Source organism: Gossypium raimondii, chromosome 6 (genome assembly GCF_025698545.1).
Source record: "Gossypium raimondii isolate GPD5lz chromosome 6, ASM2569854v1, whole genome shotgun sequence".
NCBI classification, from domain to species: domain Eukaryota; kingdom Viridiplantae; phylum Streptophyta; class Magnoliopsida; order Malvales; family Malvaceae; genus Gossypium; species Gossypium raimondii.
Window position 1 is genome coordinate 22263636 of NC_068570.1, and position 24502 is coordinate 22288137.

At 34.8% G+C, this 24502-nt stretch overlaps 3 protein-coding genes across 6 annotated transcripts; 1 reads left to right on the plus strand and 2 right to left on the minus strand.

Moving 5' to 3' along the window:
• Positions 1 to 1184: 1184 nt before the first annotated feature.
• On the minus strand, positions 1185 to 4365 carry LOC105773990 (putative L-ascorbate peroxidase 6). 4 transcript variants are annotated; one of them, XM_052632738.1, is made up of 10 exons: positions 4128 to 4361; positions 3920 to 4034; positions 3308 to 3441; positions 3131 to 3177; positions 2973 to 3015; positions 2776 to 2872; positions 2412 to 2495; positions 2099 to 2220; positions 1699 to 1765; positions 1185 to 1465 (listed from the first exon to the last, which is right to left on the minus strand). In XM_052632738.1, the coding sequence occupies exons 1-10, from the start codon at positions 4294 to 4296 to the stop codon at positions 1363 to 1365; spliced, it is 981 nt and encodes a 326-aa protein (XP_052488698.1). In that variant the 5' UTR covers positions 4297 to 4361; the 3' UTR covers positions 1185 to 1362. The 4 variants fall into 4 exon arrangements, with proteins under 4 accessions (XP_052488698.1, XP_012451722.1, XP_012451723.1 ...); XM_012596268.2 differs by having other exon boundaries at positions 3086 to 3177; XM_012596269.2 differs by having other exon boundaries at positions 3107 to 3177; positions 4128 to 4359.
• Positions 4366 to 6955: 2590 nt separating this feature from the next.
• LOC105771821 (G-type lectin S-receptor-like serine/threonine-protein kinase SD2-5) lies at positions 6956 to 10025 on the minus strand. The gene is given in 5 exon segments (XM_052632285.1): positions 6956 to 7182; positions 7185 to 8182; positions 8184 to 8762; positions 8764 to 9016; positions 9019 to 10025. Coding segments are annotated over 5 exon segments (2421 nt in total). The 5' UTR covers positions 9500 to 10025; the 3' UTR covers positions 6956 to 7072.
• An 8439-nt stretch (positions 10026 to 18464) lies between these two features.
• On the plus strand, positions 18465 to 19319 carry LOC105771823 (uncharacterized). Its single transcript, XM_012593214.1, has 2 exons — positions 18465 to 18846; positions 18910 to 19319. The coding sequence occupies exons 1-2, from the start codon at positions 18465 to 18467 to the stop codon at positions 19317 to 19319; spliced, it is 792 nt and encodes a 263-aa protein (XP_012448668.1).
• The last annotated feature ends 5183 nt before the right edge of the window (positions 19320 to 24502 follow it).

The window sequence follows — 24502 nt, forward strand, 5'->3', positions numbered from 1 at the left end:
AAATTTACCCTTTATTAATTAATTATTGGATGTGCTAAACGATAAACATTTTCATTTAGCTAAGGGGAGGCCAGAGCCTTTGTTTGCCTCGTAGCTATATTCAGAATTTAAATGTTTAATTCATAATTTGACTCTTAAAGTATATATATTTTCTCACTTTGATGTTAATTTTTTTTGTCTCAATTTAATATCTAAAGTATGTATAAGTTATGTTTTTTAGCTCTTATGTTAGTAAATGTTAAAATTAATTTTTAAATTGTTGTCGCCTGACAGTCAGTGGCTATTTTTTTTGTTCAACAACTTTGTTTTTTGTCAACCATTATTTTTGAAAAATTAAAATAATTTCGCCGATGTGTCAGATGGCATCAATAATTTTTTTTTTATTTTAAAACCACAGTGTATGCAATTGAAAATATAAATATTTTTAAAGAATACATACCGATACCATCACTATGTTAGATGACACTAATAAAAATTCATTTTTTTAAAACATTATGATTAGGGAATTAGGGAAAAAGTAAGGCGGCACAGTAAAAAAAAATCCCATTTTTGTAATTAATATTTTTTCCACACTATTTTTGTATTAAATTATTTTTTAGTATTATTTTTATAAAAAACCCAAAATATTACAGCCGTCTCATTCTAGAATTATTTATGTGCTGGCTCATCATTTAAATAGTCAGCTTCATAATTTATTACTGTCAGCTTGGCTTCTTTGGCTCCTCAGCTACATATATCAGCTCAATAGTAGCTCATTCAGTTTTGTTAGCTTGCTCATAGCTTCATTAAGTAATTTCCACTTTTCTTTCTGCATCTACAATTCGAGATGCAATGGTTCTGGTGAGGAAAAGAAAACAAGCAAAGGCAAAGAAGGTGAAGATAGTGATGTATGCTACCTATAAGTATTTATACCAGATCTTTGGGTTGCCCGAAAGTTACTGGCCAGTTTGTGGCCCAACAACCTCGACAACTCCATGTATCTCTTAAAAGTGAAACATACTCTTGACATCTATTTACCATGTCACGTGGACTGCTCTTAGATTCACATTTGGTCATGCTAATTGCTCAAGGTCTTCTGGGCACGAGTTTTCTTTGAGCTATAGCGTACTAGATGTTTGGGGTTGGTTACAAAGCGACCTGTCAAAGACCGAAAACCAACCAACCTGAAAGACATTAGCAAGGTCTTGAAAAATCCCCCAAACCAGATATATTAACTGCTCTCAGATCTTAATGTATACATAAATCCTCCTTTTATTCATCTGTTACACAACAGTTTCCTGCTGAGTCTTGACCAATCAAGGAGACAAGACATGAAGAGAAGGAGACAAAACATGAAGAGAATGTTTGCTCTTCCAAAATTAATTACATGCTCTTCCACTTTGCACCACAATTGACTAGTTTCATATATGCATTCTTAAAATCTTCAAAGAACATATTCTGATCGTCTGCATATTTTGTGATCCACCTGCGGTGATCAAATAAGCTCTCCCGTTAGTCTGTTATTTGAGTATGCTGATGAAAGCCTTTTCATGCATGCAAGTGTTCATTCTCAAATAACCATACTTCATTTGTCCCGCTATATCAGTTTGCCAGTGAGAATTGCATTAAATGTTGTTTAACAGAGAACCCTTAAACCCAAACTAGGCTTGGTAATGAACTCCATTGAAAGAAAAATTTAAGCGGATTTTCAACACGAACCTTAAGCATTCGTCATCCTCTACAATGGCACGGTCTGAAGGAAGTCCGATCATGCTTGTCATACCAGCTACATGAGAACAATCAGTACATAAATGTGTCAGCAGTTCACTAGCTCAAATATAAAGCAAACGACGGCCAACCCAAAATACACGTTAGGTATCACTTAGTGCTCTTATTTTTGTGAATAAGGTCGGTCCATAAGGGCTAGAAATGCCTTCATAGTTCATAATTATAGATGGTATTCGTATAAATTGGCAACTAACATTAGGATCATCTCTATCATCAAGCACTTTTCAGAGCCAAGGATTGAAAAGATATTCAATCCGTTGATTAAAAACAAGAAAATAATTAAAGAAATAAAAGATATCGTATTAATATGAGTTGAGTTGATTTGTGTTACCAGAAGAATTCCATGGCTTCTCCAGAAGAATTTTGAAGTACGAGTTATCGAAAGCAACCGGACTTCCGAAACCTTTACTGCCAAGAGTATGAGCCCCAGACAGAGCAACTAGTTCTTGTGTTCTGCAAAAATGAGAACAACATGCCATGTATTTCTTTAAACATGATGTTTAAAGCTAAGTTCAAAACTAAGCTTTATTGACAATGATTCTATATCTGGGTATTAAACCATCGAATATTGATAAATGGAGATCAAAACAGCTGTGAACACAGATCAAGAAAATGAAAAAGGATGCTTGCAAGAAAAAACTCACGAGAAGCCCTTTCGTCGAAAACACTGCTTCAAGCCAGAAGCATCCAGAGACTCTTCAGGCATCTTACCTTCAGGGTCTGACTCCCTACATTGAGTTTTCAGCAAAAATCTCAAGTAGATGCCACAAAAATGTAATAGAAATAAACCAGCACTCCAAGTTAAAGCTAGAGTGAACTTATATTTGACATATTTCAAACCGGAAAAGATGCAAAAAACAAAGTCTGCTACATCGTATCATAGTTACCGTATCTGCAAATAACTATACACTCATTTGGCCATTCTCGAATTTCAATTGAAGTGTCTAGATATCAAGTTCTCTATTATTTAAGCTGCGTCATTCTAAATGGTCAAAGCTAGGTGCTCACCCAGAATCTAGTCGGCCTAATGTAACTGGGATTTTCGGACCTCCGCAAATGGAAACAGCTTCAGCTCCACCAACAGCAATCATGTCTGCCCATGATACTAATAATGGAAAAGAAAATCCACATCTTAGCATGACGATATACCATTCATTTCCATCAAAATCCTTTTCATCCAATATTGCAGAAAGAAAAAAAAAAACCTGATTGTATAGCTTCGATTTCTTTCTTGGCTTTCTCTAGAACCTAAAAAGACCAATGCATCCAATTCAAGTGTGACAACTTAAGAGCAAAGCAAAAAAAAGCCGAAAAGTACATATAAATACATAGACGGTGCCTTCAGAGATTTCTTGAGGCCCACATTTTCAGGTCTTTCGAGTTCATAAACTATGGAACCATTCATACCACCTGCCAATAGGTAAAAATAGCAATTTAGCATGCAGCAAAATCGGAGTTCAATTCGATTCAATAATGTTAAAACAAGCTTACATCCTTGCTAAATTTCTATCAATGCATAATGTGGCAAGTGATGGGGTACCTGAATTTTCATCCATTTCATAGGTTCCAGCATCATGAAATACCAAACGAAGAACACCAGCAGCCTTTCCCTTTGTTACTACTTTAATTATCTCTTCCTTTATACGCAGATACTCGCTTTGACCCGAACCTGACCTTTATCAATAAAGAATGTCGATTCACATTCGATAATATAACATTTTGTTAAGGAAGGCTGACTTCTTCAAGATAAGTCCTCGAAGTGTCGTTTGTCCAGAGCCAATGAACCTCTCAACAAGACGGTATTATATGCGGTTAAGGTTTTATCTAAAGAGGTGGCAGGTTCAACAGGGTGAAAGTGTCTTGTCAGGATGAATCCATACATGACCACCTATCAATAAAATATGAACATTTGCATCTAGTTGGATTTGACCTTAACCCTACACAGCACATAGGATATTTATGAGCAAGTATGCTACTCTTCTTCAAGCAGATTAGGAGACAAAACACTAAACAAGGACAATACTAACCCGAGGAGGGGTTTAACAGCTTCTAGCGGATGACACTTCGAAAACTTTTCCGAAGGAATCCGTCTTCACTCAACATGCTCAAATCAAAACCCCAATTAAGAAGAATTCGTTTATTAATTGCTTACTCAACTGCCTTAGCGGCAACAGAGTCTACAAATTCATGCAGAGGAAGAAGAAACGGTAGCGTTGCAGTAAAAGCCAGCCCTCTCCTCCTACTCAAACTGCAATGACGAATTTCTCCTGTAAATCAAAACAGTTTTTTAAAAAGTAAAACTGGTGAAAAGAAGATTAAAACTTTGAATACTGATCGGGTTTTCTTTGAAATTACAGTACCTGAGATGTTGTGGGTGGTGGTGGAAGAAGAAGCGGTGAATGGCTGGGCGCGAGATGAGAGAGAGGAGGTTCGTGAAAAGGAGGGAAATTTGAATCTGAATTTAGATGAAGATAGGGCTGAGGTTGAAGAAAATGAAGAGGAGCTTAAGGTTGCTGATGAACTCGTCATCTTCTTCTACTGAAGGTTTCAAAATGGGTGGTTCACACACAATGATACCAATATAAAATCAATCAATCATCGATTTTAATATGGCAGTTGGATTAAGTTGATTTATCAAATTTTGTATATAAGTTCCAAACTCGATTTTAATTAAATTTAAGCTTAATTATAAATTTGGCCACTAATTTTACATATTTTGTTAAAATAGTCTTAATTGCATTTTTATTTTTTTAACCATCAACCTCTGTTTTTTTTAAATTATTTTTCTAACAGATTTGATAAAAGTTCATTAAAAATTAACGAGGATGATGTGAAATAGTTTTAATGAGATGTAATTTATTACTTAGGTAACCTAATAAGAAAATTATATGTCAAAATAATAAAATAATAAGCCTTAAATTTATATTAATTTAAGCTCAAACTTAAATTCGACTCAATAATAAAAGTAGAATTAACAATAATATATATTCAAGATAATAAAATAATTTAATAATATAAAAACAATTAAAATATATATTAAAAATAAAAAAGTTTGATTATGCTCACAAGTGTATTATTAAGCTCTAATTCGTCCCGATAGCTTGAGTTGCTTAAGCTTAAGCTCAGCTTGATAATTATTGATTCGAGTTGGAGTTTTTTCCAAGTCGAATTCAAACTCGAATAACTTGTCAACACTACTATCTCATTTATACCTTTACTATTAACAACTTACAATGATTCAAACTCAATATAATTTTTTATACGAACCGGCTCGGTGATGTGAGTCAGGTCGTTGACGTGCCCGATCATTTAAACAGAGAATTATCGTTCTTGCTTGGAGTTTGAACTTGTTCGGCTGATTATAGACTTAACGAAGGTTTGCAAAGTGTCTTGAGAGTAGGATAGGTGATGGTTCGGCTAAGAAGTGTTTAGGGATAGGATAGGTGATGGCTCAGCTAAGGAAAGTAACAAGTAAGGCAATGAAGATAGCAGGAATGGATAGGTAAACTTAAGTTCAAGAAAGAACCAATACTATTAGTGAGTATTGACCCGAGACTTATTAACACTTAAGGTGATGGATAGTTGATAGAAATGACCTTGACCCACTATCTATTAAGAGATAGGAACCAAAGGTATCGGGGTTGAACGCCACACTCGGGATTGAGTGATAAGGTCAAAGAAACAAGACAGACGCCACTAGCAAGCTAGATAAGTCTACTTGAGTCTTAAACGAATTTAGAGAGTTGAATAAACTCACAAATGAATTAAAATTCATAAAATGTCTAGGTATGTTGTCTAACCCTTAAAATGATTACAAAACAAACTATTTATAGCTAAATTCCTAGGCTAGTTGAATGGACACTTGAGTAACTAAATGGACAGCTGATTTCAACTTTTAATAAGCTAAAAAATTCCAGAATAAATCCAAATAAATTCCAAGTCTATATTCAGCTCTTTAGAATGCCATTGGACAACTTCTAGATGAAGGAGAGTCAGCTGAATGTATTTGGAAGAGTTGGGGGTTGATTAGCCATGTCTAAGTTCGGCCAAGTGCTTAAATGAGCTCCTTAAATCCTGTCTTGAGAAGCTAAACGTGCAGCAACATTTTAATGGGAGTTTTGGAGCATGAACAGCCCAAATAGTGTGAATTGATGAACTCCAACAGCCTTTAAGTGTGAAGGGACGAAATTGATCAGCCACCAATGTGAAAAAAACCTCTAGCAATGTGAACATCTTAAATTGCTGCCTTGAAGAGATAAATGATCAGCTAAAAAAAAATGAAAAGTGCAGCTCCAAGGTTCATGTATGACCGAATACATGCTGCTCATTAAAGGAGTTCAATGAATGTGCAAATGCATGCATATCCAGCAACCATCTTCAATGAATCAACAAATGCATGCAAGGGCTGCCAATGTCCATGTCGTCCCCATACAAGTACCTGTACAAATTAAATTGAACAATTAATTAGTTTTAAACATCATAAATTCGGCTGGAACAAGGACAGCTTAAATAAGGCTGCAGCTAAGACAACTTGAATAGCTCATTCGGTTGGACAAATTAATTATCAACAAATGATAAATTTGTCCTAAACTTGACACATTAAAATTATGCACTAACTAGAACACATTTAAGCTTAGTTAAACAAATGTCCAGAATTTATACACATTAAAATTAAAATTAAATTATTTGAGCTAGAATTTAACTAATTAACTAACTCAATAAATTTATTCCAGCAACTTAAATGCATGCAATTAAATAAATTGAAATCAAGCTCAAGGAGCTAGCATTAAGCCGAATTGAGCTCCATTGGATGGGTCGAGCTAAGAACAAGCTGGGAAATCTAAGATTGAGCTCATTGAGCTGAAGTTTAAACTTCATCTTGCACTTGGGGCCCTCGTGTTTTGACCATTCTCAATGGCGTCGAGTGGTATCGAAACATGATGCGGTCGGGATCGCATCAACTTTAACTCAAAAATCACAAAATCTAAAATAAAATGTATCCAAATTAACCCATATTTAGAATTATTCATGGAATTATTCAAAATTTGTAATATCGAAATTGATTGGATGCTAATTTAAAATTGACTCGATGTAGTACCATTTTAAGTTTATATATTGAATATATAAATAATTATATTAATCTAATACAAAAGTAAATTGATATATTTATTTATGTAAATGTATACAATCAAATCAAAATTAAAGATTCATTTATACATCTCAAAACTTCATCTGTATAACTCCACCTAATCTAAATTAATGATTAAAGCAACAGTTGAACTACAACTGTCCTCCCAAGAAACCGTTATCTAGAACCAGAAAGCCGAACAGTTGAAAGATAATCACCACCGTTGAACTCCGATAGTGCTGAGGCTGAAACTGTGCCATCTCCAATCACGCCTATCGATTCGAATGAAGCTCAGAACCTAACGGAGAAGACATTGATGGTTTTGGAACAAGGAAGAGACCTTCTAGCATTTGAACAACTTTTTTCATTGATGGCCTTAAATGCATATATTCCTGTATGCACCATAATGCAACTTTGATAGTAGTGTAAATGCGCTCCTCCTTGCCTTCTATGCTCAGCTGTGGATCAATGATATCGATAAGCTTCCCTGCCTCTAACATCTAGAAAGCGAAGGATGGGAAATACGATTTTTCTGAACATTCAGAGGGGTTGAAGTTTTTCCTTCCCCCAATGATCTCCAGCAGCAGCATGCCATAGCTGTAAACGTCACTTTTCTCTGATCTTGCGTAGTTTGTGATCCATTCAGGTGCGAGGTACCCCCTGGTGCCCCTTAGAGTAGTGAAAACATGGCTTTGCTCTCTAGTCATTAGCTTTGCCAAGCCAAAATCGGAGACTTTCGCCAGGAAATTGTCATCAAGTAATATGTTTTCCGACTTTATGTCACAATGCACTATCTTTGCATCAGAATCTTCATGGAGATAAGCTAGCTCTTTAACTGTTTCCACTACAATATTGATCCTCGTTTCTCAATCCAGCAATTATTCTTCTCCATTTCTTCTGAAGATCCATTTATCTAAGGAACCATTTGCCATGTATTCATAAGCAAGAAGCCGATTGCTTCCTTTCACATAGAAGCCTTTCAATTGGACTAGATGGAGGTGATGGATACATCCGATAATGCCAACTTCAGGTCGAAATTCTTTTGTCCCTTGACCAATACATTCCAATTTCTTCACAGCAAGCTAAGTTCCATCAAGAAGTGTTCCTTGGTACACCGAGCCGAATCCTCCCTGTCTGAGCTTAACAAAGAAGTTATTCATAGCAATTTGAAGGTCGTTATAAGTGAACCGAGTAGGCATCCCAGTTAAACCCTCCAAAAAGGTATCTTCTTCTAAAATGTCACCAGGAGATTCTAGCATTGCTCTTTTTCTCTTATAGTATCTCAATGACAAAAAGTAAGCTTAAAATGAAAACTACAGCAAAAACCACTATAATCACAACATATGGGAAGGCTCGTGTCCCTTTTGTACCCTCTCCACCATTTTCATTTCTCGACATCTTCACAAAAGCAACCAAATCAGACTTGTGTTTAGAGCTTTGGAAGCTCCCAACGTCATCAAAAAGGAAACAATTCCTTGAGCTATTGTCATAGAACATAACCATATAGTGGCAACTACTAACACAAAATGCTTTGCAGCCACTCAGATCTGTTTTCAATGAAGGAGAAACATAGCCAAGTGCAAAATAATCGAGCCCGGTTCCTACATCTACAAGAGCTACATCATCATCCTTTCCATTACCACAATGGGAAGCAATACCTGTTTTGCAAGTGCTCGGACTAAGCTCCAATAGACATTGGCACTAAGTGTTTCCTACCAAACCGGAGCAAACAAAATAAGGCGTACAAGCTTCGGGTGTCCCACACGGATCATCGAGACCTTTTGAAGTTCCCGAAGACCCTTTTGTATTTAGATCGAAGAACCTTATAAACCCATCACTTCCCAACACTGCGATCCAAGTTGCATTCCAAGATACTAAACTACCACAACAACATTTTACTTTCATCGAAGAACCTCCATAAATTCCGATCAATAGAAGCAAAAGCCACCTCTCCACCGTTTTTGTCAATGTTCCTTCGAGCATCCTTTCCCATCGACCAATATGGCTGTGGATTCAAGTAAATGGCGGAGAGAACCATGTTTCCATGCTCGATTTTGAGGACATAACTCAAGCTACTAAGATTAAGATTGCTTTCAAGTTTCATCCCTTGTTTAAACATGGGGTATCCGAAGGATAAGCAAAGCTTTGCCACATTACTTTCCCATCACCCTTTTGCAAAACCAAATTCCCTGAATCCTGCAACACCAGACCGTACATCCCATTGCCAGTGCCACCACTGTTTGTCGTTCAGACAACACTTGGCCCTTTATGTAACAAAACATTGCCATTTTTTTCGAGCACAAACTGGTCTGAATTCAAAACAGGGAAGTCTCTGTTAGCTACCCAAATGACCTTTGTGGTCTCCAAATGCATGATAACCAGGAAAAACAATGTGACATCTTTGGTAGTGGTGAAGCCAAAACCAAACAATGAGTTGTTTGATACTAGGAACAACCCATTATTGTCGATCCAATTTATTTGAGAACCTTGAAAACCCAGTTCGATAGACCCAATGAACCAAGTGTTGGCCATAGATATGTTGGAGACAAAAAGGGTGAACAGTGGTAAGAAGCCAATGAAATCAATAAAACCCTTAGTTTCCATTAGGAAATGGTGAACTTTGTGCCTAGAACACAATTTTAGCTCTAAATTCAACCAAATTTCAGATTTTGGAATAGAAAAACAAGTTATTTGAAAGGGATCTTTTTGAGGGACCTAAAATGAAGGCAAAAATAAAAACTTGGCCTAGGGATGAGAAACCATTAATGGTGAGGTTCAAGAACTGATAGACACTTCTTATTTGACTATGAAATTGATTGGATGATATGAAAACACGAGAAAGTGAACCAGAAAGGAAGAAAGAAAGATGCAAAATTTTCAAAAGTGTTCTTTCAATGAACATCAACAATGGTTACAAAGAACATGGTTTAAAAGGAAAAGGGCTAAAGCTTTGACCTCATTTATTACAGAAACAAGTGGATTTTCAGACATGGGTCTGGTTTTTTTTTTTGTTCCTTGGATCTGTTTCTACTTATGTCATGAGCTACAGAGAGATCTGGTTCTGAGCTGCCTTGCCATCTTTTTGAGTTGTTTTTTCTTTCTTTCGTTTTAATGGGTTTTTTGTTTTAGGAATTCCAAGATAATAAACAAAGTGGTCAAATTATTACGTGTGGTTTAGAAATCCAACGTATTGAATGCAAGAAAACTGTGGAAAAAGCATCCAAATTATCTTTAAAAATGTTATGAAAAAGACAACCTGGTTACTTGCTAGTACTTACCAACAACAAAGTCAAATGAGTTGTGCAAATAACACTTGCAACAATTGTTCCCAAATTTGTTGAAATTATTGAAATTGCGCTGATAACCTCTTTTTAATTTGATTTTTGAATTTTTATTTATTTATTTCTACGGAATATGCCTTACATTTCGATTAAATTAAGGCACGAACAGAGAGCGGCATTGCAACAATGGGACGACGAAAACATGAGAGAACCAGAAATGACTGTTGCGACAACACGACAAGAGATGTCGTGAAAATAGGAGAGAACTAGAAACGACGTCACGACAACACGACAAGGGATGTCACGACGTGTCATGTAATTTTCTCAATTTTCTTCTCCTAGTTAAATTCTGAGTTTTTGTTTCAATCGAACTCTAATTAGTGTATATTATTTTAAGATTATTTGATCTACGAATTTAACCTATAAGTAGGTCTTTTTTAACCCTAGAAAGATTAACTCATAACACATTTAGGTATTAGCTTTTACTAGCTTTCAGAGAATTTTGTGTTTAAGTTTTGAGGGTTTTTATTTTTGAGTTTGGGATTTAGTTTTTATCTTCATCTTTGTACTCTTCGTTTTTTCTGTTATAGTGAATTTATCTTTGCCCATGGTTTTTTATCCTCTCTGGAGGGATTTTCCACGTAAATATTTGTATTTGATCTTTTCAATTTCTTTGTTGCTTCATCAGATTTATCCCTAACAAACTGATATCTTATCTAGTTTTATTTTCGCATTCAACCTGTTTAGAGATGGAAACAATAAGGTTAAACATTAAGAAGTTTGATGACATCACAAATTTTAATCTGTGGTAAGTTTGGATGACGACAATACTGATTCAGAACGATATGAAAAAGGTCATTACAGGGAAGAAGCCCGCGGATATGAAACAATCATAATGTCTGCAATTCAATTTTTCCTCTCAAATAGTGTATTGCAGGAGGTTTTGATGGAGAAAACGACATACGTCTTGTGGAAAAAGTTAGAAACCCTTTGTGCGACAAAGTCTCTGGCTAACTAATTGGTGTTGAAACATCGACTATACACATTCTACATGGACGAAGGTAAGCAACTTAGAGGTAACATAAGTCAATTTATTACTCTTTTGATTGATTTAAAGAATGTTGATGTTTATATTGATGATGAAGATCATGCTATGCTATTATTGTGGTATTTACGTTTTCCATACAAGTCTTTCAGGGAGAACTTGATTTATGAAATAGATAAATCTCAGTTGAGGATATGAAGGGTCGCTTGTTGAGTAGAGACAAACTCGACAATGAGTTTAGTTCAGGTAGTAAGTCAAATAGGCAAGCCTCGATTTTGGTAACATTAATAACCGAGATAGGAGATGTCGCTACTATAAGAAGTTAGGTCACGTCAAGGCAGATTGTTTTAAGCTACGAGATAAGAGGGCTGCTAAGAGCAACGAGAAAGAATTAACTGATGCTAATTTGGCTGACAACAAGGGTGATGATTTCTTATTGGTGTCAACGAGCAAAAGCTTCAAACTTAAGTCCGAGTGGATCTTAAATTTGGGGTGTTCTTTCCACAAGTGTCCCAACAAGGATTGGTTCTCTATATACAGTTCAGTTGAAGGTGGAGTTGTGCATATGGGGAATGACTTATCCTGTAAGGTAATTTTTTTTGGTTCTATTTAGATTAGGGTGCACAACATGACAATCAGAACATTATGAGATGTCAGGCATGTGCTTGATTTAAAGAGAAATCTCATCTCTTTGGGAAATTTAGACTCAAAGGGTTGTAAAATTAACATCGAGTCAAGCGAATTAAGATATCTCATGGGACTCCCATTTTGATGAAAGGTAGAAAGACTAACAGTCTTCATGTTATACAAGGATCAACGATGACTAGTAAAACAACATGTCATTCGTTTGTTAAAGAGTCATGTAACACTCCAAACCCGGCCTAAACATTAGGGCCGAATCTGGTGATGTCACATTGTAACACCTCTTACCCGTATTCAACGCTGGAATAGGGTACGAGTTATTACCAAAATAAATACACTTATAGACATATTAAACCAAGTTATAAAATTTCATCCAAATTAAAAACTTTCAAATTATTCTCTTCAAGTCACTAATTAGGGTATACGAGGCCCAATACATACCCATTCATATGCTCAATATATTCGTTAAATAAATCCAATATTGAAGAATCCACTTTATTTCAGAATCAATATTAATAACAATCATAAATCTTTTCATATTAATTTCATATATCACTTACCGAACTTCGAATGTTAATTTGCTAATATGTAATTCACTAACACATTCTGGTATACACAATGTTTAATTGATGAAATAATTTAATTGAGCTAAATTTCATGTTCATTCCAAATTTTCTTCTAAATCCATAAATGCTTCCACTTACCATTTACCTAATCAATTTCTCGAACCAAGCTATCACACAACAATAATAAATCACCTGTGCTTCATAAATTCAATATTCGATTCTTATCACCATCAAATCCATGTCATTCGAAAACTTAAAGTTTATTCAAGCATATATTATTACGTTTCATATACCAAGCATATGTCAAAATTAAGAATATGCAATTAATTCATTTTTCATTTATTTGACTAGCACATTAACCTCAAATTTTATAACATTTCATTACTTAAGATATGCCATAAAACACTCATTTAACATAAACTAACACCATGGCCAAATTTTCATTATGCTATTTATTACCCTTTTTCCGAATCACATAGCAAAATATTACAAATATGTATATATTTGAATACTATAATTATGCATCAACTTACCAACATGAGTTAATTCATGAGTCACTCATGACATCACTTCATGCCAAATATACCACACACATGTGCTATGAAACTTTATTTTCTCTCATGAGCTTACCATGACCAGTAGCACCAATATAAACATCACTTCTATTTCAATGTTTATCGATTATAATTAGGCATATAACCAATTATACACAATTCATTCATATACTTTATTGTCCTCCTCCTCCTCTCCATCCCACATCCTTTATGTATATAACATGCTCAAATAGCATTATACATAATTTCACTATTCACTTATATTTAAATTCAAAGCTGTCTATTTGAGTCAGAGTCACTAAATCATTTTTATCTGGAGCTACAGAGCTCCAAATTAATATCCGTTAATTTTTCCCAAAACTATACTCATATATCTTCTTACCATAAAATTTTCAGAATTTTTTACTTGGCCAATTAGTATAGTTTATTCTTTAAAGTCACTCCTGTTTCACTGCTCAACATCTCTGACCTCTCTTCACTAAAAATGAATTATCTCATTGTAAAGAATTCAGATGATATTTTCATTTATTTCTTTTGAAAATATACTCATTAAGGATTCTAAGCATATAAATTATAACTCATAATTATTTTTTTACAATTTTTAATTGTTTTCCAAATTCAGAATAGGGGATTCCGAAATCAATTCGACCCTGCCTCACTAAAATTCAAATATCTCAAAATATATAACTCTTTTACTTGCTCTGTTTCTTTTATGTAAAAATAGACTCATTAAGCTTTCATTTCATATCTTATTCACTCTATAATTAAATTTTCTTCATTTTTGGTGATTTTTCAAATTCACACAACTGTAGCTGTCTAAACTGTTTTGTTGTAAAATGTATTCTTTCATAATTTCACTTTTTCACTATCTCAATTCCATTGAATTTTTCACATCTCATTCCAATAGTTTATTTCAACTCATATAAAATTCATTCAATTTATCACTATATTCAAAGCAATCCAATTTCTCATTTCCAATTTCAAGTCAATCTTCAATTCAATTCCACATATATATTCATCACTCAATTACACTTAGTCAATTTCCCGATGAACACTTCGGAATAATAATAGATACTCGGTGGATTCAACACATAGCAACCACCTTATTGATCAATGATGTTCGGTTCACATAGTAGCCTGCACATAGTACTACACATATGACCATTACCATCCGATACATGTAGTAGCCTGCGCATAGTACTACACACGTGATCGAAACTATCCGGTACGTATAGTAGCCTGCACATAGTACTACACATGCGACCTATCATTCCGGTACACATAGTAGCCTGCACATAGTACTACACACGTGACCATCACTTTCACTTTTACATAGTGGCCTACACACAGTCCATGCCACACATGTGATCATTTTTGTCACTTCATTCGTATCCCTTTTTATTCCAAAGGTTTATTCGGGAATTTTTCACTTTTTCTCACTTTTCTTTTTATCGATCAATTTCAATTTCTTGTCTTTCTTAATTTATAACAATACATTTAACTTATATAACATTCACACTATTCATTCCAGTCCAAAAATCATACTTTGGAAAAATATGTTTTTGCCCCTAAAGTTTCACAAAATTACGATTTTGCCCTTAGGCTCGTAAAATAATTTTTATTCAATTTCTTTGGATTTTAGGCCTAGCTGAACCATTTTCATAACTATAGCAGTTCAAAATACTCACTTATTCACACACTTGTGACATATTTTATAACTTTTACAAATTAATCCTTTTTGGCATTTTCACCGAAAATCACTTAGTAAAAGACGTTCATCACACCCAAACATTCATATTCTTCCATAAAACATCAAAATACATGCATATCGTTCATGGGTAAAATTTTAAACATAAACCCTAGTTCAAAATAATAGTAGAAATAGCTAGATCTTGTTACGAGGATTTCAAAAACATAAAAATTAATAAAAACGGGGCTAGAACAGACTTACAATCGAGCTTGGAAGCTTGAAAACCCTAACCATGGCTTCCTCCTTACTAAATTTGGCCTTATGGAGAAGATGAACAAAAATTGGTTTTTAATTATGTTTTTAATTCATTTTAATAACTAAATGATGAAAATGCCCTTAATGAAAAACTTTGGAAACATGCATAACCATGCCCATTTTTGTCCACCAACTTAACCAATGGCCTAATTACCATATAAAGACCTCTAATTTAAAATTTCATAACAATTGGACACCTCTAACATATAGGACTCAACTTTTGCAATTTTTACAATTTAGTTCTTTTGACTAAATTGGGTGCCCAAACGTCAAAATTTTCAAACGAAATTTTCACAAAATTATTTTATGAAATTGTAGACCATAAAAATATAATGAAAATATTTTTTTTCTCATTGAATTTGTGGTCCCGAAACCACTATTCCAATTAGCCCCAAATTCGGGCTGTTACAAGTCAGATTCGACTCGTTTGAAGAAAAGGCAACTTGGTCATTGGAGGGAAAAATGTGTGACCATTTTGAATAAAGAAAAGTTCTATTTTGGGTGCAGGTTTTAAAAAGATAGGGCACTGCATTCATGGAAAATAGACCCAGGTCAGTTTTGATTTAGTAGTGCACAAGTCGAGGAGTAGAAGTCTTCTGGTTTCAAAGTTCAAGCATGGGTTGGAGTCAGTTAATTTCTTGCAAAGTTCAAGATAAACTCGTGGCGGGCTTTGGCAAAGAAGGCATTGTGAAAATACGAGTCAAGGTGGAGATTTATGGAATATGCCTCACATTTCAGTCAAAGTAAGGTACAAACAGAGAGTGACGTCATGATGAGAAGTGTTAGAGTGTAATTTTGCATATATTTTGAGAATTTCTTATGTGTTTTGATGACTTAATATGCTTGTAAACTCATCTTTTGGTTGAATTTTGTATTTTGTAGGATAAAAAGAGAGTTGAAATCATTTGGAAGCCATACGGAGGTTTTTATGGGCAAAATGAAGTTTGGGTATCTTATGTACTAAGAAGATGGGCAGAAAAAGTCAGAATAGGGCCTGCCCACGGCTTATGCTCGGAGAAACAAAGCTGCATGTTTTTTCTTTTACAGTTTTTAACAAACCCCTATCTTTATGGAAGAGTTTTTCAAAGCCTTATTTTCAGGGATTGATTAGGATTTTAAATTTTAAAACCTTATTTTGAGCTCTTATCTAAAAGATCTTGGAGGGTATTTAAAGAGGCTTTCGGGGGCATGAAAAAGAGGTACAAGGCTTTCATATTTTCTTCTGTTATTCTATTTCTCTTCACGGATTGTTAACTTCTTCATTCTAGTCAAGGGTTTTATCAAGGTCTTTTTGATTCATTGAATTGTGAGATTATCATTCTTCATGTTTTTAGATTCTTGAATATTTTTACATATTTTGTTCTTCATATTATTATTGATTTGTGAATTGCATGAACTGGCCACTTTTCAATTTGTCAAATTAATATACAACCAATTAGGATATTCTCAACCGTAATTATGGGAAGGTTTTAATCCGTGTGGTGAATAACTCAAGTTATGAAGGTGTAGAATCTAGTTTAAATTATCTGCGCTGGTGTGAGATGGTTGGCTAGAATTGAGTCCTCTAAATCATAAGGCTGTTGGTAAGTTAAATCCTAGGAGCATTTTCATGGGTTTGTTTATCAACAAGAGAAGTAATTATTCGAGCGTCTCTTTGATTACCGAGAATCTAAGGAGAGACTAGGCTATTAGAGCGTCTCGAGTAGCTATAACCAATTTATTCAAGAAATTTAAAAAATTATTTGCAAAATCAATGATCAATCTATGAATTAAAAATTGTGATTTCCCTTGGCTGGATATTTATCAAACATTGAATTTTCATAAATCTTACTGTTTTGATTGCTTTATTTGTTATTAGTTTTTATTCCAAATTGAACTATTAAACCCCCCTCAATTTTATTTTCTCATTTATTTTATAAGAATTAGTCTAATCCCACTTCTTGTGGATTCAACCTTGCTTACCATTCTACAAAAGTTTGTTTTTCTTTCTTTTTGAGCAAGATTTATTTTTGGAGGTCTCAATAGCTTACCAAATATTGGTGCTGTTTCCGAGGAGTGGTTCCAATTAGAGTAATTTCTATTTACTTTGTTACTTTTATGCCTTGTTCTTTACATGCAGGTGAACTTGAATTTGATCCTGAAATTGAGAAAACTACAAGATGATTAAGAAAAGAGGCTGCGCATTGTAAACGAGTTTCTTCATCCTCAATTCCTCTTTTAGAAACTCTAGAAGAACAAGAATCAATTCATTAAACTAGTAGTTTTGCAGAAGAAGAAGAAATCATGGCCGAGCAAATTTTGTGACAATTGAATGCACAAAATGTTACGTGACAACCATTATGCATTAATTATCGTGATCTAGAGGTGCCATTTTCACTCAAGTCCAGGCTTATCCATTTACTCTTGACCTTCCGTGGACTTGAGAATGAAAATCCTCACAAACATATGAAAGAGTTCTACGTTGTTTGTTTGAGCATGAGACCGCAAGGCATCATTGAAGATTAAATTAAACTACATGCCTTTCCGTTTTCATTACCTGGCCACACAAAGGATTAGTTGTTCTACTTGCCTCCTAGATCAATCAACACATGGGAGGACATGGCGAGACTTTTCCTTGACAAACATTTTCTTGCCTCATGAATTGCTAACATTCGGACAGAGATTTGTAGCATCAAACAAAGAGATATTGAGACACTCCACTACTATTGGGAAAATTTAAATAGTTGTGTACGAGTTTCCCTCAACAGGGGATCTCTAAAAAACTTCTCATTCAATACTTTTATGAGGGGTTGTTACCCATGGAATGGAAGATGATGGATGCAACAAGTGGTGGAGAAATTGTTAACAAAACTCTTAGAGACGCTAGGGAGTTGATCAATGTTATGGCTTCTAATTCACAATAATTTGGCTCGCAACAAGACACCACATTTAGATGAGTGAATGAGGTAAGTATCTTTACTCTTCAAAGTAAAATTTCTAATCTTACCTCTCTAGTGTAACAAATGTCAATGGGTAATGTACAATAAGTGAAAACTTATGGTATTTGCACGAGTAATGACACCTTACGAATATGAGTCCCACACTTCAAGAGGATGCAATCAAGACTGATAATATGGTTGGTGGTTTTTATGGCCCACGTTAAAGGAAGTATGATCCTTACTCAAACTCCTTTAATCTGGGGTGGAGGGATCACCTAAATTTTAGCTATGGGACAAAGCCATACAATCCCCCACAAGCTCGACATGGACCATCTCATGAGTCATCTCATCAATATTCATCATCAAAGGTAGGTATGTCTATTGATGAAATAATTTGTTCTCTTGCTACTAGCACGCAACAATTCCAACAAGATGCCAATGCAAGAATAAAATATCTGAAAAATTAGGTAAGTTAACTTGCCTCATCTCTTAGCCAATTGGAATCTCAAGTTAAGCTACATTCACAAACTTATTGTTAATCCAAAGCAACATGTAAATATGATTACTTTGAAAAGTGGTAAAGAATTGCAAGAAACAAAAGTGTGTAACCAAACTTCAAAGGAAGGAACTGAGAAAGAAGTGACACGTCCAAATTCCTTCGATGAAATGCCAAAGACATTGATGACGCCACCTTATTTTCCTCAAAGATCAGCCAAAACCAAGAAAGATACACAAGAAGAGGAAATCTTTGAGACTTTTTGTAAAGTCGAGGTAAACATCCCATTACTTGATGCTATTAAACAAGTACCTCACTATGCAAAACTTTTCAAGGAGTTGTGCACCAGCAAGAAGAAACTCAATGGAAATGAGAATGTAAGAATGAGAGAAAATGTATTTGTGGTTATTCAAAAGAAGCTCCTTAAAAAATGCAAGGATCCAGGTATGTTCGCTATTTCATGTCGAGTTGGAAATGTTAAAATTAAAAATTTTATGTTGTATTTAGGTGCTTCTATTAATGTTATGCCTTATTCTATTTATTCTGCTAATAGAATGGGCCCTTTAAAAGAAACTGGAGTAATTATCCAACTTGCTGATCGAACAAATGTGTATCCAACCAGTGTTTTGGAAGATGTTTGGGTTCAAGTTAATGGTCTGGTTTTTCCTGTAGATTTCTATGTCATAGAAATGGAAGAAGAAAACTCTTCTGATCCTAACTTGATTTTGTTAGGAAGGCCGTTTTTGAAAACATCAAAAATAATAATTAATGTGTATGAAGGTACTCTCACTATGGAATTTGATGGGGAAGTTATCAAATTCAACATCCATGATGCCATGAAATATCCTAATATTGCATGTTCATTGTTTGCTTTAGATGTCATTGACCCTTTGGTCCAAGAAGGAGATAGCTTGTAAGTGACCTTCAATAAGAGCTACAAACTTGAAGAATTAGCAAAAATTGAGAAACCAAAACTTGATTTGAAGCTTTTTCTCGACCACTTGAAGTATGCATATGAAAATGCATATAAAAAATGTGTGCATCTATAAAGAGAAGAGAAAGGCCTTTCATGATCAAATGGTTTCTAGGAAAAAAATTCTATCTTGGAAAAAAATATTGCTTTACAAATATTGTTTGAGATTATTTCTTAGGAAATTATGCTCTAGATGGATAGGGCCTTTTGTTATCACTAACGTGTTTTCTCATGGTGTAGTAAAAATTCAAAGACTGGACACTAATAAAATTTTCAAGGTCAATGGTCATCGTTTATAACTTTTTTATGAAGGTTTTCAAGGTAATGATTTAGACATGATCCACTTGGAATGTCCACAATACAAGGAGTGAACAAGGAGTCAAGTCTAGCCAAAGACGTTAAAGAAAGGCGTTTCATGGGAGGCAACCCATAAGATTTCTTGTCAATTTCATTTATTTTTCATGTTTGATTTATTTTTAGGTAAAATTGGGAGGGATAAGAGATTTGGGCAAATCAAAGATAATGCATGCCTACACCTTATTATTACTGAACATTAGGAAGTACAACTTTTTTTGTTCACAGAAGAAACCCTAAAACAAGGCGTGCCTACGACTTATTCTTAAACTTCTTCTGCTAAAAAAAACCATCAATTCCTCAATGCCTTTTCTATTATTTGTTTCATTTAAAAAAAAAGAGGGCAAACCCAACTAATATAAAGAATCCCAACCACCTCAAGAAACTTCACCCATGATCCTCTCACACAAACATCCCGCAACTTTGTCCAAAATCCCTCACCAAATTCACATAAGAAATTCTTCAACCAATCGTGATGCACAACCTTCTCACTGCTAATCTGCCAAGTCATTCAAAACCCAATGCGAAAGACCAACAAACTCAAACTCGTGCCAAGTCTACTCTTATGCGAAATCTTGTATTACATAATGGTTGGAGATTTTCTAGCAGCTTACTCTACTTGCGCCTCAGAATTGCAATCTGGTCAGTGCTGGACATATAGGTAATTTTCACATGGTGCATAAGAAAGCTTCTACATCCACACACTCTGAATTCCTTGAAACTCCCCGATCAAAATGTCCTCTACCCGAGTGCATTCCAAACTTAAAACCAGCAGCAAAAAACCATCACCTACCACCTTGCATGGACCCCTTCAATTCTCGTCACACAAATACAAAGAAAAGTTTTCCCAAGTTAAAAAATGAACCATTCCAAGCTGTAAGTATGTGCATCGTGAATCCCTTTTAAAGCTAGATATTTTCAATTCAGTCAATGAACTTATTCTCTGCTATTTGTTGGGATGAATATGCTAATATTACATGCCCCATTTATACTGAATTGGTGTGGAAATTTTACACCACTTTTAAATTCTTGATGTTTGATGATAGTATCAACATTCACACACTAAATATGAAAAAATTTCGTTTGATGGGAAAACAATTTAACTTGTTCCTCACAGAGTTTAATTTGGCATTAAGGGTAGTTAGTTATGATTATGTGCATTTTGATGATTATTTAATAAGTCTTTGTGACTATAGCCCAGACTTTGGTCCCATTTCCTTATAAAAATAATGGTCAACAACTAATTTTAATGGCTTATAATCCGAGCAAGTTGAAGGACTATGCACTCATAGATACAAGCCTTAAGTACATACACCAATTTTTAGCTTACTCATACTCTAGGTGAGTTATTGGTGATACTTTGTTCCAGCAGTATGTAGAACTATGAGCCAGACAAATAAAAGATTAGAACAAATGAAAGCAAGAAGCAACAACTACACCAACTTCATCACAAGGGTTGGAACGAGCTTAATATGAAGTTGGTGAGGGTAGTCATCCCAAACTGGACTAGATGATGCAGTGGGTGAAGGAGTCGGGGACAATATTTCAAGAATTTGCAAGACGAACAATATTAGGGTCCTGATAAGTCATGAAAAGAGTAATATTTTAGGCCTCTAGACTTGGTTAATTGTTTGTACTTGAGTAGATGGTTTTGCATTTTAGGATATTATATTAGTATTTTAGGACATTACATCATGAAGCTTGGATTATGCTTTAAATGTTATTCTGTTACTCTTACTTGTGGGTGGAAAGGATTTGTTTGGATGACAGGTTTAGAATGAGGAAAAGAAATGAAAGAGTGAAGTTTTTTCATGGCAAAAGGGTGGATGAATTGCCAACATGGCGATTCTAGGAAGACATCGAGTTAGCACTCAACTCGTGCAACTCTCACCCAGCTGTACTTGTACCAGAAAAATCTACCTAAAAGAGAGGGAGAAAAAATTGTGTTGAGAGGGGGGATTTACCCTATAAGAAGAGAGAGAAAAAAGAGGAGAGAAAAAATAGGGTAGTAGTGAGGCTGGGCAGCAAAGTAGAAATCGAGGGAGAAGAAGAAGACAGTCAACCCAATATTTCCAATACATTGTGCCACCAAAGTTGAGAGCTGGAACGGAGAAAGCTTCTTAAAGTTCTTCCTTTATTTTCTTAAATTGTTTCCTTGCAAAATTAATTGTTGAAGATTTTGAATGATATTTTGAATTCGGATTTGATTAACCAACCCATGAGTTAAAACTCATTGGGTTGGGATTACTAGATGATGCTCTAATTTTCCATTAATGTTGAAGCTTAGATCTGATCTATTTTATTGTTTCATTCAATTTTTTCTTCTTGAATTACATGCATGCAGACTCTAGACATAGATTAGTGTTTAGTATGCTTATAAACATAATCTAATTTTGAAAAGGTTAGGTTAGTTGGATCGAAATGGAATGATACAAGTGGTTGTTCGATAGAATACCCATAGTAGTTTCTAGATATAGAACAGTGATTGTATAGTGTTTGTACCCATAGCACTTGTTGAGATTGGAAGCTGGACTTGAAGATGGCAATATTCAAATTATTAAGGAAGACAACAAACGATGGTTAGTTACCATGGCATTACCTTAGTATGCCGATATCGTGAACTTCTCTGTGAATGGGTTGATGCCCCTTGATCTTTCTAGCTAAAGAAGAAGGAAATTTCTTCACGATTCTAGACATTATTATTGGGATGAGCCCTTCTTATTCAAACAATGTACTGATTAAATAATTAAGAGATGTGTCCCTGATGACGAAATCCAAAGCATTTTTCAACATTATCATTCAGCTCCTTACAGAGGACATTTTGGAGGTAGGAGAACTGCTACTAAGGTTCTCCAATTTGGATTTTATTGGTTGAGCATGTTCAAGGATGCTAATGACTTTTAACGGGAATGTGACCAGTGTCAAAGGATGGACAACCTATCTAGGAGGCATGATTTGCCATTGCAAAATATCTTGGAAATTGAGTTGTTTGATATGTGGGGACTGGACTTTATGGGTTCATTTCCACCCTATTGGGGAAATCTATACATACTTGTGGCAGTTGACTATGTATCAAAGTGGGTTGAAGCTGTTGCTCTCCTTACTAATGATGCCAAATCAGTGATGAAGTTCCTGCACAAAAATATCTTCACAAGATTCGGTACACCTTACTCACTTATCAAAGATGAAGGTTCTCATTTTGATTGGAAATTTGTTGCTAATGCCTTGCATAGGTATGGGGTGAAACATAAGATTTTCATGGCATATCATCCCCAAACAAACGAACCAGCTAAAGTTTCTAATAGAGAAATTAAGTAGATTTTGAAGAAAGTGGTAAACCCAAATCGCAAGGATTGGTCATCTAGACTGTATGAAGCTTTGTGGGCTTACTGTACTGCATTCATAACACCATTGGGGATGTCACCTTTAAGCTGGTTTTATGGAAGCCTTACCATCTAACTATCAAGCTAGAACATAAAACATTTTGGGATATTAAGAAGCTGAACATGGATTGGATCACTGTTGGACATAAACGATTATTAGAGTTGAATGAAATGGATATATTTTGAACTAAAGAATACGAGAACGTACAACTGTATAAGGAAAACACCAAGCACTGGCATGATAAAAGGATTATACCATAATAATTTGAACCCGGACAACAGGTGTTAGTAATCAACTCTAGGCTCAAATTGTTTCCGGGTAAATTAAAATCTTGCTAGTCAGGACCTTTTGAAGTAACCTATGTATATCCTCACAGAGTTGTGGATGCTAAAGATATTAATATTGGGCTCACATTTAAGGTCAATGGGCAACACTTGAAGTGTTAATGGGGTGCTCCTGTGACTCGAGATAAATAGTCCATTGATCTCCGAGATGTTTAACTTCAGTGTCTTGATTATTCCTTTTTGTTTTTAGTTTTGTTGACTTTTACTTTCTCTTAACTATTTCATTTACTTGGGTTTGATTTTTTTTTTGTATTGCAGGTATTGTATTTTTATGGTAATAATGGGTTAGGGCCCTATGTTGCTCTTTGGTCGATCAATAGTTGTTTCCTAGATATTTGACCTTCTAAATTATTATTATTTTCTTTCTTCCTTCAATTTCATTCACACCACAATCAGACCATCATTACCGCTCATCCGCTCATCCACATCACCCCATTACTTTGCCGCCATGTTATTTTTCTTTTACCTTAATCGTTTCATTTTCTTTTACAGTTTAACCAAAATTTTCTTTTTCTCCAAACTTACTTCTATTTCTTTTACTCTTAAAAGTTTTCATTTTTTTCTCTACCTTCTCCTAATGGCTAGACGTTCTACTTCGCAGCCATCTGCTCTACCACCACGCACATTTTTCAACCAAGCAGCGGAAGACCGGTACACGCACAATATCTCTAAGTGTCCTTTTTGCTTGGAAAAAGGTTTCCTTTTTCAAGATGAGCCATTTATGTGATATGATTAGTCTATTTCTTCCGTGGTAGAACAACATGGATGGAAAATTTTCTGTTTGCATCTAGAGGATGTTTTGACAAAGGTGTAGTGAGTTCTATGCTTATATTACTTCTTCAAACAATGCTTTTATTTATGTGTGGGGAGCATCAGTGCTCTTTGATGAATATTCCACCAATGCTCAGTAAGACCTATCTAATGTTCACGATGAATACACTCAATTTGCAGCTACAATCACTACAAATGGTTTGAATCAAGTTCTTCAAGACCTGTGTGTAGTAGGTACTAAGTGGACGGTGTCAAGGCAGGATTGTTACATAGT